Source organism: Mizuhopecten yessoensis, unplaced genomic scaffold, assembly GCF_002113885.1.
Source record: "Mizuhopecten yessoensis strain PY_sf001 unplaced genomic scaffold, ASM211388v2 scaffold10765, whole genome shotgun sequence".
In the NCBI taxonomy this organism is placed as follows: domain Eukaryota; kingdom Metazoa; phylum Mollusca; class Bivalvia; order Pectinida; family Pectinidae; genus Mizuhopecten; species Mizuhopecten yessoensis.
In genome coordinates this window covers 1,081,064-1,097,809 of record NW_018408710.1, presented here as the reverse complement: position 1 = coordinate 1,097,809, position 16,746 = coordinate 1,081,064, and the positions used below count along the sequence as shown (strand labels likewise).

General features: G+C 35.6%; 1 protein-coding gene and 1 non-coding gene across 3 annotated transcripts in view; both read left to right on the top strand.

Moving 5' to 3' along the window:
* Positions 1–27: 27 nt before the first annotated feature.
* Positions 28–101, top strand: Trnan-guu. Its single transcript has one exon. It is a non-coding gene; the product is annotated as a tRNA-Asn (tRNA).
* A 12,885-nt stretch (positions 102–12,986) lies between these two features.
* Positions 12,987–16,746, top strand: part of LOC110462249 — an 89,532-nt gene continuing 85,772 nt past the window's right edge. For both annotated transcript variants that reach the window (XM_021516134.1, XM_021516135.1), the window contains exon 1: positions 12,987–13,339. In XM_021516134.1, coding sequence (XP_021371809.1) covers positions 13,333–13,339 — 7 coding nt within the window. In that variant the 5' untranslated portion in view covers positions 12,987–13,332. The remainder of the gene's footprint in view (positions 13,340–16,746) is intronic.

Below are 16,746 nucleotides of genomic sequence, written 5' to 3'. Positions count from 1 at the left end.
CTTAGCATATGTGGCATTGTGTGTAACGTCTCCGTGGCGCAATTGGTTAGCGCGTTCGGCTGTTAACCGAAAGGTTGGTGGTTCAAGCCCACCCGGGGACGGTAATATTTTTTTCTTTTATATTTTCTCTATCTCCCCCCAATTTTCCTTAACACCACAGGGACTTGATACGTTCCTATGACCCAGAATGATTTTCTTTTAACCCCAGATCAGGGGGTTGCCCTGTGCTTAACCCTGGATATCAAAGATATCTAAGTCCGTGGTCATACAACATAAATTGCAGTGTAACATTTAAGCAAAGTCATTGTGCCGGTTAACGTCGCTCTACTTCCTAATCGACATGTTAAAACTAACTTTTTTTTTTAATTTTTCTTACATACTATATGATAGCAAAAGTGATTGACTTTCCATTTAATAGATCTACCACGTTCAGGTGAACGAACGTATCAAAGATATAAAATATAAAGGAATTGTAAGTTTTTATTCTCATACTTGCCAAATAGTATTGGTCATTTGAATATTAAATCGTTTCATGCCAATATACTTTCATTAAAATTTATGAAATTTATGACTTCGACTGTGCACACGCAAAATTATCAACATATATCAGACTGACATGTTCGTCTCCTTGGAATCAAAGTGTACTGAAGCATGATAAAAAAAAACCAGCTAACAGGAAAGGTGAAAAAAATAATCTGACGCCCTGAAAAAACGAGATCTTGGCCAACTTTGTCATCATTAGTTTCTTTTTACGATCATTAAATGGGATACCACAGGTTAATTGAGAAGCAAGAAAGTTCATCTCCGTTAGTTAATATAGATATTAGTGTTTTCAATTTTGATTTCAACAAATTTTATTGGATAAAATAATGGCACAATTGGATGAGACAGCAGGCTTAGCCTATATAAGTCTTCTCCTATCCGGTATTGATTGACAAGAAGCATAGATTTAGTACATAGATCAACAAGACACACTCTGTACACTTACAGCCATTCCATTACACACATACACACTCACATACACACATAATAAATAAGTATTCACACACACAGGCCCTTACTCAAAAGCCTATTAATTATATAATTATAAAAAATAAAAAAATATCTATATATATTAATATATACATATAAATAAATATAAAAAGAATAAGAGGCAATGAAAACAGTCCTAATTTTACTTAAATCTGTTAGTATCAGAAATGTATTGATGAACTTTTGAGAGAATAAATAAATTATCATCAGTAGAAAGATAAGCATTACTAGATCAACAGATGAATATCCAAAATGATTAGTGATGTCAGTTATGAAATGTCTATAGTTAGTATAAAGTGGACAGAAGAAGAAATAATGTTCAGCATTTTCACAAGATGCACCACAAGAACAAGATGGATCAACTATCAAGTGATCATTGCATTATTGCGTAATTGACACAATAATATATTTAGTTTTCTTGGATTACAGGTGATAAAGTGTTTTAAATCTATGCCAGATATCAAAATTAGTGAGCCAGGTGTCCTTAAGCTCCTGAAGCGACTAGAAATACACGAGGCATCTGGACCTGATAGCATTCCATCCAGAATACTAAAAGAGCTTGCTGCAGAAGTTACACCAGCACTGACAAAACTCTTCCAAATATCATTAGACTCTGGATCAGTACCGCAAGATTGGCGCGAGGCACACATTGTCCCCGTTTTTAAAAAAGGTGACAAACAAGCTGCAGAAAATTATCGTCCTGTCTCTTTAACTTGTATCACCTGTAAATTACTAGAACACATCATTCATAGCAATGTCATGGATCACTTAGACCTCAACAATATACTCACCAACTTTCAACACGGCTTTCGATCCAAACATTCTACGGAAACGCAACTAATTCTAACGGTAGATGACATCCTTAGGAACATAAACAACAAATCACAAACAGACATTGCCCTATTAGACTTTTCTAAAGCTTTCGATAAGGTCCCTCATGGACGTCTTCTTTCTAAACTACACTTCTTTGGCATTCGAAACAGTACAAATTCCTGGATTAGATCGTTCCTAAACAACAGAGACCAACTTGTTTTATTAAATGGGACCAAATCTGACAAGGTCCCTGTCCTTTCTGGGGTACCCCAGGGGACGGTCATTGGGCCACTGTTATTCTTCGTTTATATAAACGACTTGGTACAGTCAGTCTCCTGCAAGGTCAAACTGTTTGCAGACGATTGTCTACTCTATAAGGAGATGATGTCTGAGGACGACTGCAAACAACTCCAGCCAGACCTTGCTAGGCTAGAACAATGGGAGACTGACTGGCAAATGAACTTCAATGCCAGCAAATGCTGTATAATCAATGTAACCAAAAATAAAGTCCCAGTTAAGTTCGGTTACCAGCTTCATAACACGCTGCTGGATAACCTACCAGCTAGCAAGTACTTGGGGGTTACTCTAACGGATGACCTCAGTTGGGGTAAACACATCCACTCCACTGTAAGTAAAGCTAACAAAACACTGGGCTTCCTGAGATGCAATATGTCATCATGCTCCAAGAAAGTCAAATCACAACCATATACCACTCTAGTGAGACCGACTATCGAGTATGCCTCTACATGTTGGGACCCATACACCACAGAAAACGGCAACTGCACTCATATCTATGAGATCTGCCGCAGTAAATGGAAGAAGAAGACAATGAGTAGAATAATGTCATAAATATTACTCTAAATTATATTATCTTTTGATAAAATACTCAACAAATAATTTAATTATTTAATGACATTTTTAATTCATTTTTTTTAATTGACGTAGACCAGAGACGTATATATTACATCTCTGCGTAGACGACTTTTATACTTGCAGGCTAGATAGTTAATTTTAAGCAATATTGGTATTAAAACAACATGCACAGAATGAACTATATATCTGGATAAAATGTTGTCTATTTGTTTTAATGAAAATTGTGCATTAATCGATTTGATTTCCGCGCCATCTGTCAGTTTGCATGTGCTTGATCACGTGACCGAGTTACTATAGCCATGTCGAGGTCAGTTTGTTGTTTACAACATGGCGGATACCAGGCGGCAAGAATAAACAAGACTCGAATGGACCGGGTTTTCTCCTGATAAGGCAGCCATACATGTAAGTAACCTCTGATACGATTCGTATTTATCAACCTGCCACCGGCATTTGTAATTTATGTTAGTGTTTCATGCTGTGAATGAGTTTACCGGTAGTTAGGCCTACCTGTTGAGGTAACCGACGAAAATGAAAGCATGGGCCGTTTGAACGTCCTATCAGTGGGATTATTATGGCTTATGTCACGCCATTGTGTTGTGTATTTACTTATTGAGAGCTTATTAAAGTTCTGTTCAATCTCTCTATCGGTTACCTTTACAGGTGATTTCTGTTAATTTTAAACAATTAAGGTAATTATACATCCAAATTGAAGTGGACATTCCACATCATAAATTAATTAACGATTCAATGTCCTGCTCATTTGGTACAGTAATGTAACGGTAAAATGTAACTTTTTGAAAGAAATGTATTTGTCATGTAACATTTACAACATATCCATCTGAAAATGGTGACGGTTTATACAACATATTTCACCTAAAATTTATTTCTTTTATCCCCTCAGGATTTATATAGCAGACTTTAATTTAACATTATAATATGTTACACTTGTGTTATATCATGGAGTCTTGAGATACCGGATAAGCTCAGTCTTGTTAGGTAGAGATTAGTATTTAGATGTTGTTTTTTCTTCAGGGAGAGTTAGGGGTGGGATTAGTCCGAATTATTCTGACGATTTATCGACTTTTTTCATATCGGTCTGTCGTCGATACGACAAGTCATAAGTCGTCGATAAGTCAATAAAACGTCAGAATAAATCAGACTAGGGTGGGATGGGATACGTCGGTGAGGCAGTACATTGATCATGAGATGATAAATCCAATATAAACACCAAGGTGAATTCCTTTTGATTATTTTCCCCTTAGTTATCAATTCTGACAATCTTTTACCAGGTTAAAACATTTATGACAGGTTGTTTTGTTTCAAAAAATAACTAAGTCTAGTGAAGGAGGTAGGAAATTTGCACTATGTTCACATTGCATTTTGACAGCTACAGGTAGTAAAAGAACATTTCAAATGAGTCCATATGGATCCTTGTGAAGACATTTTGGGTTTTCCTGTTTGTAATGCTGTGTCTATGGATTTCAAGTCTTATTTTACCATCTCCCTAGATTGATGACGCACTGCTTTTACATCTTTTTAGAAAAAAAAGTTTCTGTCTAGGCCTACTGCAAGCATTAAATTGTAAAATTGACCATAACACAAATGCATGTACTTGGTTTTATCACAGACTTAGATAACACCTAATCTAATTCCATGGTTTTATATGTAACAAACATCAATGTACTGTAATATTTGATAAAAAGTTTCATATTGGGAACAGATCCCAAGTAATTTTCTTAAGAATAGATGGAACAAAAGTGATCAGCCACGTACCGTGTGTCGTTTATGTACACAGTATGACAATTAAACCTACAGCAATGTTCTGTGCCAGGCCTGATCAAATGTTGCTACTGTCGTAAATGCCTGTATGCTCTCATGAATTATGTATGATGTTTTACCTGGCCGTATGTGCATAGTGTATAGTGGCATGTATCCGAACCAAGTGTTATTAATCCCAGGTTGGCTCATTCAGGTCTAGCCAGGTTGATATTGATAAAAAAAGTTTCATGCATTATTTGCAAAATTTAAAAATTACACTTATTGCTTCTATAATGTAAGGTAATCATTATGGAAGCTTTTTTGGGAGATATTTCCTATACTATCTAAAGGTGTATGTGTGAACAGGGATTCCTTTACACTATTTTAAATTCAGGTATTTATTTTTCCTCTTCAGAATAAATGCTCCTCATATTGTGAACAAAATTATCTTTACATTGTGATACAAATGTATTGGCTCTTATTACCCGGGGCCTGTATACCTATCTATAATGCTTGATAGTTTACATATAGCTAAGCTTAACATGTAAGATTGATAGTTTTATTCATAAAGAAAATAAATCTATTTCAGCCATACCTAATAAAATTACAGTTTATTCTCTGCCTGTGGTTTGAGTTGAAAAAATTACTTCAGTTCCAATACAAAATGGGCTTTATCCCCCCAAATTTACTTCAAAATCTGTTTAATCAGGACCTCATGTGCATAGGGCTTAGTATAAGACGTTGTGAAATCATCAACAAAAAACCCCTTCTTCCAAAGATCCCCCCCCCCAACAAAAAAACCTGCAGTTTCACATAACATCATTTTCGGAAAAAATGGATTGGAAAATTCACAAAATACCAAGGGAAAATTGAAACATGGAATATCAAATCTTTCCGTCATTTTATTTTGCTCATTAGATTTTCCCACCATTTTCCCATTTTCAGAGTGGACATTTTTTTAAAGCTGGATAAATACCCGAGTGTGAAGTCCTTGAAAAACGATCAACTAAAAATAAATATATTCAGATACTTAGAAATCTGATTAAAACCAGATATTTGATTCCGCTCCGAACGTAGATTATCGGAGTGGAATCAAAGATCTGGTTTTAATCAGATTGGATACTTAAGAAAGAACCAAAGGATTTGAACTTTAGACAGCTAGGACAACATGGAGCATGTCACTTTTTTTCCAATAATTGCATATTTAGGTAAACTATATAGAGTTCCTGTATAAGTGTATGCATATGTGTACCTTCAGTCATGATTAACCCAGTAACCCCTTAAGTCACATTTGAACCATACCAAATTAAAGACTGGGCAAGTCCAGTTTAAATACTGGGGGAATGTAGGGGTGAATGAGTAGCTGGTTTACAGGTTAAGGTGATTTCCGAAGTGTAGGGTTTTTGTTCTTATTGCATTGAGCCATCTTTCTTTAGATACTGTTTTTCATTTAGAACACTGGTCTATATATTTAAGGGGGTTTTAGGTACATGTGCTGAACTGTTTTGGTAACTGTTAACGCCTTTGGATAAAAACAAAAAAAAGATTGATCTGTCTTCAACTCTGGTGGGCTTTGTTCTCTTACTGATAAGTAAAGTTAGCAGCACAGCCACGTGCCCCAATTGTACAGAAATACTTATGTTACACCTGACTGACGGTCACTAAGAGAGCTTTTGGACGTCAAGACAATGGTCATTGTTAATGTGCGGTACTGGTGATGGCCCTTAATCCTGTAACCATTATAGCCCAGTATCTTTTTGATTTAACACTACAAACTCACATAGATACTACCGTCAGTGTTTTAGGGGACAGGTTGGCTAATTGTTCTAGAAATGCAGTCTTGCAGTCCAACTACCTTTTTACTGAGAAAGAAGATGGCTGGATAATTGCAGTCCACTGCATATTTGACATCTAAGTGAATTGTAATGACAAGTATCTTGAACCTTGCTGTACATACACATATATACCTATGGCTGGTCATATATAGCATGTATACAATAATACAGTATGGGTTGTACCACATGTACATGTATACAATAATACAGTATGGGTTGTACCTCATGTACATGTATACAATAATACAGTATCGGTTGTACCACATGTACATGTATACGATAATACAGTATGGGTTGTACCACATGGACATGTATACAATAATACAGTATGGGTCGTACCACATGTACATGTATACAATAATGCAGTATGGGTTGTACCACATGTACATGCATACAATAATACAGTATGGGTTGTAGCACATGTACATGTATACAATAATACAGTGTGGGTTGTACCACATGTACATGTATACGATAATACAGTATGGGTTGTACCACATGTTCATGTATACAATAATACAGTATGGGTTATACCACATGTACATGTATACAATAATGCAGTATGGGTTGTACCACATGTACATGAATACAATAATACAGTATGGGTTGTACCCCATGTACATGTATACAATAATACAGTGTGGGTTGTACCACATGTACATGTATACACTAATACAGTATGGGTTGTACCACATGTACGTGTATACAATAATACAGTATGGGTTGTACCACATGTACATGTAGGCTTCCATAAGACAAGCTCAGAAAAGTTGTAAGCTCAGTACAATAGTGCTTTTCTGTGTGAATATTTCATATTTTATTACCTACATGCAAACAAGGTGACACAGATTCAGAAATAATAATTAACTGGTTTACTGTCATGAGTGCCAAGTAAAGGATTATTGGTTTAGTAGGTATGAACATTTCATGAAAATCAATTTTATCATATAGCTATTCAGTATTGTGTTATATGAATGCAATGAAAAAATATCTCTGAAGTTTTCTTTAGCTCGATCAACAAATTTAAAATAAGCCTCACTCAAACGACAACTTCTGAGATTGTTTCATGGATCTAATAATCATTTAAAGTCCTATATGTATTCATTGTTTCCATATAGATATATGTGTGTGTGTGTATATAAATACAATGTAAGATTGTGTGTTGGATAACTCTGAGACATCTACCATACAGCATTGTACTGAATTCAATTAGTGTGTGAACTGTTGTTGATAATACTGTTGATTATTGTGTATACTCCTGTACTGGGAAGTGAGATCTGTGTATTACCGGCAGTGACAGACTGGGCTAGGGCTAGGCAGTGGGAGAAATGGCAGATATTGGCGTTAATATTTCATGCCCCAAGTAATTAAGTTGAAGTCAGATTCAGCCGTAAGACCAGGGAAAGGAGGCCTGACCATCCCTATCAATCTAATATAGACCAGTTCCCATTACTACTGGCCTTGTCCACTGTGACACTCTAGGGATGGTAGGAGGCGTTCCTGTTATGGAATCCTACTTGATTTGTTGTGTGGATGTTTGTGGTTGTCATGCACAGGGTTAATTTCGTTACCATGGGATGGTGTGGATTTTTAGACATCACAGAATGAAATAGTGTTCATAGGTAGGTCTGTTACCTGTGTAAGTAAATGTAGCGGAACCTTGGTGAACAAGTGTAAACATTTCATCAACAAAGGGAATTAATATCATATCAGCTGTCCTTCCATCTGCATCAGGTTTAAATTTGGAGGTTATAGCTATCTACCTGAGAATGTGTATTACAATACACACCTGGGTTATTGTTTGACAGGTCTTGGATGCTATTAATATCACATCAGTTTACCTCATGCGTTATGGATCAGTATTGATATAGGATGGGAGTTTTACTTTTCTGTGGACCTTTTCATGAATAAGGTAAGATAAGTACATATATATGCGGTATGTGATATGTATAACATATTGTGTGCTGCCAGTCTCTGTAAAAACACTTTCAGAAAAAAAATGTTCATACAGCTATGAATACAACGAGATCAGTGTCATTTTGTCCCTTTTCCCACTTCACATGATGTGATACATGTACCATTGTAAATAGCAAACATTCAGGGGATGTTCTGCTGTCCAGAACAGAAATTTGTATATAAACGGATATCAATTGTACTAATGAACCAGACAGTTAAATACAGAAAACGTTAGGGAATAAAATATTTAGATTAATTATGAATTGTTACATTAAGGAATAAAGTATTTAGATTATAACTTTAGAATATAAACATGCATATTGAACAGCAGTTTCATGCAATTATGAACACAAGTAAGTTGCATACATATGCCATAAAGCCAGGTCTTATGAAATAAGTTTGAATCAACTTGCTTTCATACCAGCATAAACATTGAAAAATTACCATTCAATCCCTTATAGGCTATCTCTGTATACCAAAAAAAGTAAAACACAACTGAAATACCATGGGGGTGATTGCTATCAGAATGATTTCCTTGGTAATAGACTCGACATTATAGTACATACCACATGTCATTTCATTCATAAAGCAACTGTGTTCCCTCATATTATACTAATAACTCCTGATTTTGTTTTTAAGTTATGATGGGGCCTATAATTCTAAAGCTATGTGGGCAAACAATAAACAGTCAGCCATATGTGTAATGTAGTGTTAGTTAATTGGTGTAGTGTAGCTTTAATGGGGGTAATAATTATATAATAAGGGTTCAATTTTAAACATTTATGATACACATACTTATACATTGTATTGGTTTTCCCAAAGGAAATTTAATGAAGGAAGAAAATTGTAACCCAAAAAAGTAATTATTGTTAGTAATGGTGAACAACAAAGAACCATCTTTATATGTGGAATAAGAATTCCGCTGGTAACTACAAACATGCATTATATATATTCAGACGGAATATTGTTATAGACTGCTATACGATTTAACTCCAAGAGAATTAAATCCAATGAACTTAGATTCAAGTTTTTTAATGTCAATTGAACATTGTGTATTTATTTACATACCAGTGGGTTAATATTGTAATCTTGCGATTTTAACTGCAGATATCCAAGTGTTTGCTTTAAACATAGATTTAAATGTGATAGACATTTTATTGTCAATATTGACCTGGTACCGGTGTATATACAGGTACACACTCGGCTAAGTTTATACACGAACAAGCGTTCCTTGAACGGCTAACAGAGTGTTCACACATTGGTACTAATTACTGTAACACAGGAATGTTTTACCTTTATCTTGTCCTTAAAGATCCCAGTTCCACTGCCAAAAACTGCAACTAGGAATTCAAAACTTTTTACCTGCATAACAATAGCTTTCTTAAGTCATTTCTGAAAAGAAAACCTATACATTGCAGAACTTTTTGTAAGTAAAATAAAATGAATAAATATGAACTTTAAATATTTTACAATGATTATTAAACAAGTTATTTCAACTTATATTAATCACTCTTGTTGGCCCGGATGTTATTGCCCAGGGGTCTAATTGTGGGAGGAAATCAGACTACCTTGAGAAAACCCATGTAGCTGAACAGGTGACCCCATATCTTTTCACGTCTGATCGTGGAATCAAACCCTGGCCGCCTTGATGAAAGGCCAAGCAGATGCATTATCCATAGCGCCACCTGACCACCCAAAACGATCAAATAGACGATAAAGATAACAACAGTGTCATGAAAGTAAAAATTCAATGGGGGCAGATGAGGATTCGAACCCTGGACCTCTGATCACAATACAGTCATCCTAACCTACTCAGATATCTAGACAGTGGTAGTTTCCTGGTCGAACCAAATTACGTTTATATCCAATACAAAATTAAAGGGAGGTTACTGTATACAAAAAAAACCACAGTGGAATTCTCTTGTTTTGCTTGCCGTAGGACAGGGATTCTTAAATGAGAGGTTAAACTCGGCACAATTCCAAAAATTATCTATAAAGTAATGCAATTATTAAACGACAGGAGGCACATGGAATTGTAAACATGAATCAATGCGATTCACTTTTAATTTATGTAAGGTTCCTTTCAACAAGTGACGTCTCGGCTATCGATTGAAATGACGACCATACATATATATGAGAATATATCCTAGCATGCCATAAGTGGATCAGCCTCCAAGGTTGAAGTGATTTATTGAAATTTGGTACTTTTCCATTAATTTTGATTTTCTAAACAAGGTCATTTATCTTCAAGATACTTCAACAAAAGCTAATATGCAAACATACAAATAAAAACTGATTTCTTTAGAAAGAAATTTTCAATTTAGGTTTAACTTTTGATGAAAGGTTGAAGGATTTAAAAGAATATTGAATTTATTTGTACTGTCAAAGCTCAGGGCGGATGGCCTTGGTAAGGTTTTGGGCACACATTTAATTTGGACTGTATTTTGTATACAGTGATACACACATCTTTCAACCTTATTAAACAGTGTCTGTTGCTGTTGTGTATTGTTACCAGTATATTGTATTACATTCCTCTTTTGTGAAAAAATAATCTTTGAATATTTACATAAGGGAGCATCATATAATTTCTGTGTCAGATATGAGCTTTTAAATTTTAGAATATGTAATAAAGCAGTTTCTTATTCATGGCAGTTTAATGACTAGTGTAGCGTTCCATTCCTATCCAAATTGTGTGTCGTAGTTCAGCCACACTGGTAGTACTTTGGATCACAAATCTATAGTATAAAGCAGATGAAGAAATGAACTACAGTATAAATTAATGCTAATTAATGATAAGGATCCCTGTCCCTGTGTTCTCTTACCTTTATGAAGTAACTTTCCCTTAACCTCCGTTTGATTATAACTGTAAACTGTAGAACAATGGGGCCAGGACACTTCTGTCGAACAGGTAGCTCCATCAGTTGGAGCCATTGCTTACCAGGGTTCAGGGTTTGAATCCAGGTCTAGCCCCACATTGTTTTTTAACCAGAACACTGTTGTTGATTATATTTTGTTTATTTCATCTTGATTATTTCTCATCAAAGGGGACGCAAGGTATGGTTTTCTTTTCAGAAATAATTTATCAAAGCTAAAGTCATGTCAGGTAAAACAGTTTCCAATACTCGGTTACAGATTCTGGTAATTATACTGTTTAATTGTGTCACTCATCCTCAGGGATGCTGTAACTCTAGTCACCCACACTGATGCGATACTGCCCATAGTAGATCATCGATATCTGTTTGAAAAATTTATGAATAAAACTTGAAAACCTTGTTCTACAATAATGTATATTGATTGAAGAATCATTCCAGATAGTCAAGTCAGAACGAAGAATGTTGGATGGAAATTCCAGGACAATAATCATTTCAGCCATGCTAAGGGTGACTTGAGGTTGGGACATTCACCCCTGAAATTTCATAATAAACTACACTAACCTTTGAATTGGAAGAGTTCAAATGTGTCTTCAGGGGTGAATGAAATGGTTGTTTGATGTTTCACTTCATCTTAGGACTGATCAGGTGTGTCACCTCACAGAAATTTCTATGTACACATCAGTGTACAATTCAATGGTATCATTGATCTGGTGAAATTGCTGCAGCATTAATCAATTTTACAGTGTATTACTTTTCCATGTTCTACACAATCATCTGGAAGGATTAACTATTTCTGTTGAAAAAAATATTGTCTTTGAATTCATCTGGTTTTGAACAATTGCTGTAATGTTACATAGGTATGTCTTTTTTCTGAATACTGATGAGCTGTAGGAGTCAAACCCATACAGATTATAATGCTCTACTGATCATGATTGAGTTAAAAGCAAATTCTCTCTAGCCAAGTCAGTAATAAGTGTAAATGACAAAAGGTCCTAGTTTTTGATGCTCACCTGCATATTGACTCCTTATTTATAGTACTCACATGAGCATTGACTCCTAATTTATAGAACTCACATGAGCATTGACTCCTAATTTATAGTACTCACATGAACATTGACTCCTAATTTATAAAACTCACATGAGCATTGACTCCTAATTTATGGAGCAAGATCACCTGGGCATTAATTCCTAGTTTATAAACTAAAGCTCACCTGGATTATGACTCCTAGTTTATAAGTTAAAGCTCACCTGGGTTATGACTCCTAGTTTATAAATTAAAGCTCACCTGGGTTATTACTCCTAGTTTGTAAAGCTCACCTGGGTTATGACTCCTAGTTTATAAGTTAAAGCTCACCTGGGTTATGACTCCTAGTTTATAAAGCTCACAATGGTTATTGACTCCTAGTTTATAGAGCTCAAATGGATACTAACTCTTAATTTTGTTTGTTAAACATCAATATTCATAAGATAAAAATCTATTGTCAATTAGAAATATGAAAACAGTATGACTTGCACATATTTTTGTGGTATCTACCACTTGTATACTGCTGTGCTTCCACCTGTTGTCTGGCAGTGAGGGTAAGTGGAAGTTTACGCCCTCGACTACACTATGTACAGACTCCCTGATAATCTTACATAGGCAAACATACTCTATACCTACCTGTTATCAGTCAGACCCGTTACCTCAATGGTGAGGCAATCGATCCATCGATCAAGATTTAATTTTTTTGAGTGACACACTTGCTACATTCTTGAGTCTTGGAAACGTAGTTAACCAATGAACAGAATTATCAGTGTAAGGCAGTTGTGTGTACGACTTGATACAATTCTGTGACTGTGATAGGAGTGTGGGCTGTAGCTAGGGGAGTTTGTGTGGTGTGTGGATACGAGAGTTACGGGGGCTCTCCGTAGTTCCATGTTGTTACTTGAGAGACTCGGGGGGAATGGCAGACTTGTTTGTACCTGTGTGTGGACAGTTATTCTGATGAGTAACTGTTTTACACCTATGTCATCCTAGCCTGGAGTTACATGTATTCGCCAGACTGAAGTGTCGTCTATCTCTGCATACAAATATGTAACCAAATTCAACAAGTAACTCTTTGGTGGAATTGGTGATTTTGGATCGTGTTTATAATAATGTGTATTCATATCATGGATTTATAACGATAGGAACATTTAACTAAGTGCTCAAAATGACAGGTAAATATCATACATATCCAAATATAGTTATTAAGCAACACTGTTTGGAGAAGAAGTACAAGATTATAATAAGTCATGAAATTAGCTGTATTTCTGGTATCTACAGTTCAAGATTTTACAGGTACCAATATAATTATATATACTATTTTGTGCTTTTGTATATGTAACATAACTGGACTGGGTCATTTGCTGGTGACCAGATAACTCAATTGATAGAGCGTCTGTCTAGAGTTCAGTGGGTCCCGGGTTCAAATCCTGGTCTGGCTGTGCATTTCAGCTTTCTCCTTTTATATTTGGTGCCCAACAAAATATACCCACAGAAGGTGGTATCGGGTTTGGTGTGTCTTTGGGGTCAAAGACTTTGTTAAAGGAGGGAGGGACGTAGCAGGACCAGACTGGGTCGATCGCCAGTCAACCAGCTAGCTCAATTAGTAGAGCATCTGGCTAGAGTTAGGAGGGTCCCAGGTTTGAATCCTAGTCTGGCAGTGAATTTTGTTCTTCTACTGTTACATATAAAGCACAATTATCAGGTAATTTATGGTGATGTAACTGACTTTATCATAATTATTATCAAAACAGCTTGATAATCACAATTACCAAATTTGAAAGTTTTTGTTAAAGGAAATGAGTTTCTGACTTTTAAATGAGAGGTATATTAGAAGTAATAGACTATAATCGTTATATTTCATGTTTAGAATTACTTAATATACAAGGGAGGTGCTGTAAACAACCTACTTAAAAATTACTCCTTTATGATGGAATCTCAGGTAACCTACAGATAAGCTGACATCTTACATATAGGAGTCGATAAAGTGATGTTTGATTAAAGATTACATCATTACCCGGTGCATATACCTGCATGGGTGCTGACAAATAACGGCTGTTCAGGTGATTGATAATGAGATTGTACGGTCGTGCTGCACATACTAACAGGTGCTATACAGGTGTATACTACACTGGAGTACATTTGATTAACAATAAAGAGATCAACTACTGGTGATCTATTTTATATAATAGTTCTACTTTTAATGATAGCTCAATATTTTATATCATGTTTGCCTGCACTTGAGCTGATATTACACGTATTATCATATATACAGACCCACTATTGGTAATCCATTTTATAAAACAGTTCTACTTTTAGTGATAGCGCAATATTTTATTTTTGTTTGCCTGTACTTGAACATGAATTACACATATTATACAGACCTGCTATAGGTAATCTAATTTATGAAACAGTTCTACTTTTAGTGATAGCCCAATATTTTATTTTTGTTTGCCTGTACTTGAACATGAATTACACATATTATACAGACCTGCTATAGGTAATCTAATTTATAAAACAGTTCTCCTTTCAGTGATAGCCCAATATTTTATATTTTATTTGCCTGTACTTGAACATGAATTAAACATATTATACAGACCTGCTATAGGTAATCTAATTTATAAAACATTTCTACTTTCAGTGATAGCCCAATATTTTATATTTTATTTGCCTGTACTTGAACATGAATTAAACATATTATACAGACCTGCTATAGGTAATCTAATTTATAAAACAGTTCTACTTTCAGTGATAGCCCAATATTTTATATTTTATTTGCCTGTACTCAAGCAGGAATTACACCTATATATCTTCTGGAGAAACACATACAAGTCAGTTTCTGATCATGATAAACATTCTTGGAAGGAGCTAATAGGAAAAGTAGAAAGTAAAACTATATACCAGGGTAACAAGTTTGTAGGTCATTATCATATAAACATGTTTATCATCTTTAAGTCAAGTTTTCATTTAATACTCATAATAAATATTTTACTTATTTCCTGGTGTAAAACTCTTTCAGGAAAAGAAATACATGTACAGGGTATCACAGTCATAGAGTGTTTACCCAAAGTGTTGTGTCGTCAGTCCAAATAACAACTTTAGTGTGTCAATTTTGACCGATTTACATACAAAAATATAAAACGAGGCCATATCTATGTTTTAGGTGGTCAAATTATAGGTGGTCAAATTGTCAATTTTGACCACCTGCTGCCTCTTATGGATTATCCTGGTCATATATATTAGACAGCATGTAAATCTACAATGACAGAAAATCTTGATATCAATCAAATCTGAATTCATTTTGTGGGATAAAGACAGATCCTAGTATCGTTAATAAAACCTGTATATCATAGCTGTTCAGGTAATAGCTGGTTCATCGTTGACTACCCCGAGCTCCCTGACCCCTGAAGCTTTTAGAAATGGACTGTCCAAAGAATCGAAGTCACTTTGGGTTCCATGAGGTGCAGAACTGTTTACTTGATCTATAGGATATTCATGCTTGTTTGTTTGGGTTTTACGTCCAATTAACAACTATGGTCGTTTAAGGGCGTACCAGGTTTTGGTGGTGGAGGTCAGCCGGAGTAAACGGGTAAAAACCCACCAACCTGTGGCCAGTACTTGACGACTGCACGACATAGTCCTCAAACCACGACCCAGTGGTGGAGGGCTAATGGTAGCAGAATGTCAGACACCTAAACCACTTGCCCACCGCAACTACTGCTCTTCATATTTGAAATTTGTGATTAGTTTAATGCTGGTTTCAACATTTCTTGTTATAAATCCAATTCATTGGATTCATGAAACATCCAATTTTTTTCCCAACATAAATTTCCTTACTGGAAAGAAACTGATTATGTTTCTTAGAAAGTCTGGAAGCTTGTCTGACAGATATCAGTATCTGGATGAACACCAACATGCTTAAGCTTAATCAGGAAAGACGGAACTAATAATCTTTTCCCCAAAGTGTCAGCAAACAATGGCTCTCCAGCTCAAGGTCGGTGCCAGAACTATTGAGATTGTTCCAGCTGTTAAAAACCTAGGGTATACTTTGATAGTTCACTGAACATGGAGAAACAAGTGAACGCTATTGCCAAATCCTGTTACTACCAGATCAGGAACATCGGCTGTATTTGGCTGTTTTTAACTGCAGATGCATGCAAGATTTTGGTGCATTCACTTGTTACCTCTCAGTTGGATTATGGATTATGGTAACGCCCTGCTCTGTGGTATATCTCACAAACTAACTAGTCGTCTGCAGAGGGTCCAGAGCACTGCAGCACGGCTAGTTACTCGTACTCGAAAGAGAGAGCACATCACACCTGTGCTTTATTCGTTGCACTGGTTACCTGTAGGAAACAGATGCTTTGGGAGGGTTTCGGCTACGTTGTGGAATAGCTTACCATCTGCTATTAGAAAGTCAAATACCCTGGCCAAGTTCAAGAGGGACATCAAAACTCACCTCTTCACATCTGCATTTTAAAATCTTTGCAAAGACGTCATGTAAATATCACCCTTTTATTTGTTCAATTATGTGCACATTGCTTGTTTAAATGTATAAAAGTGATTGTAAGCCTTTGTTTTT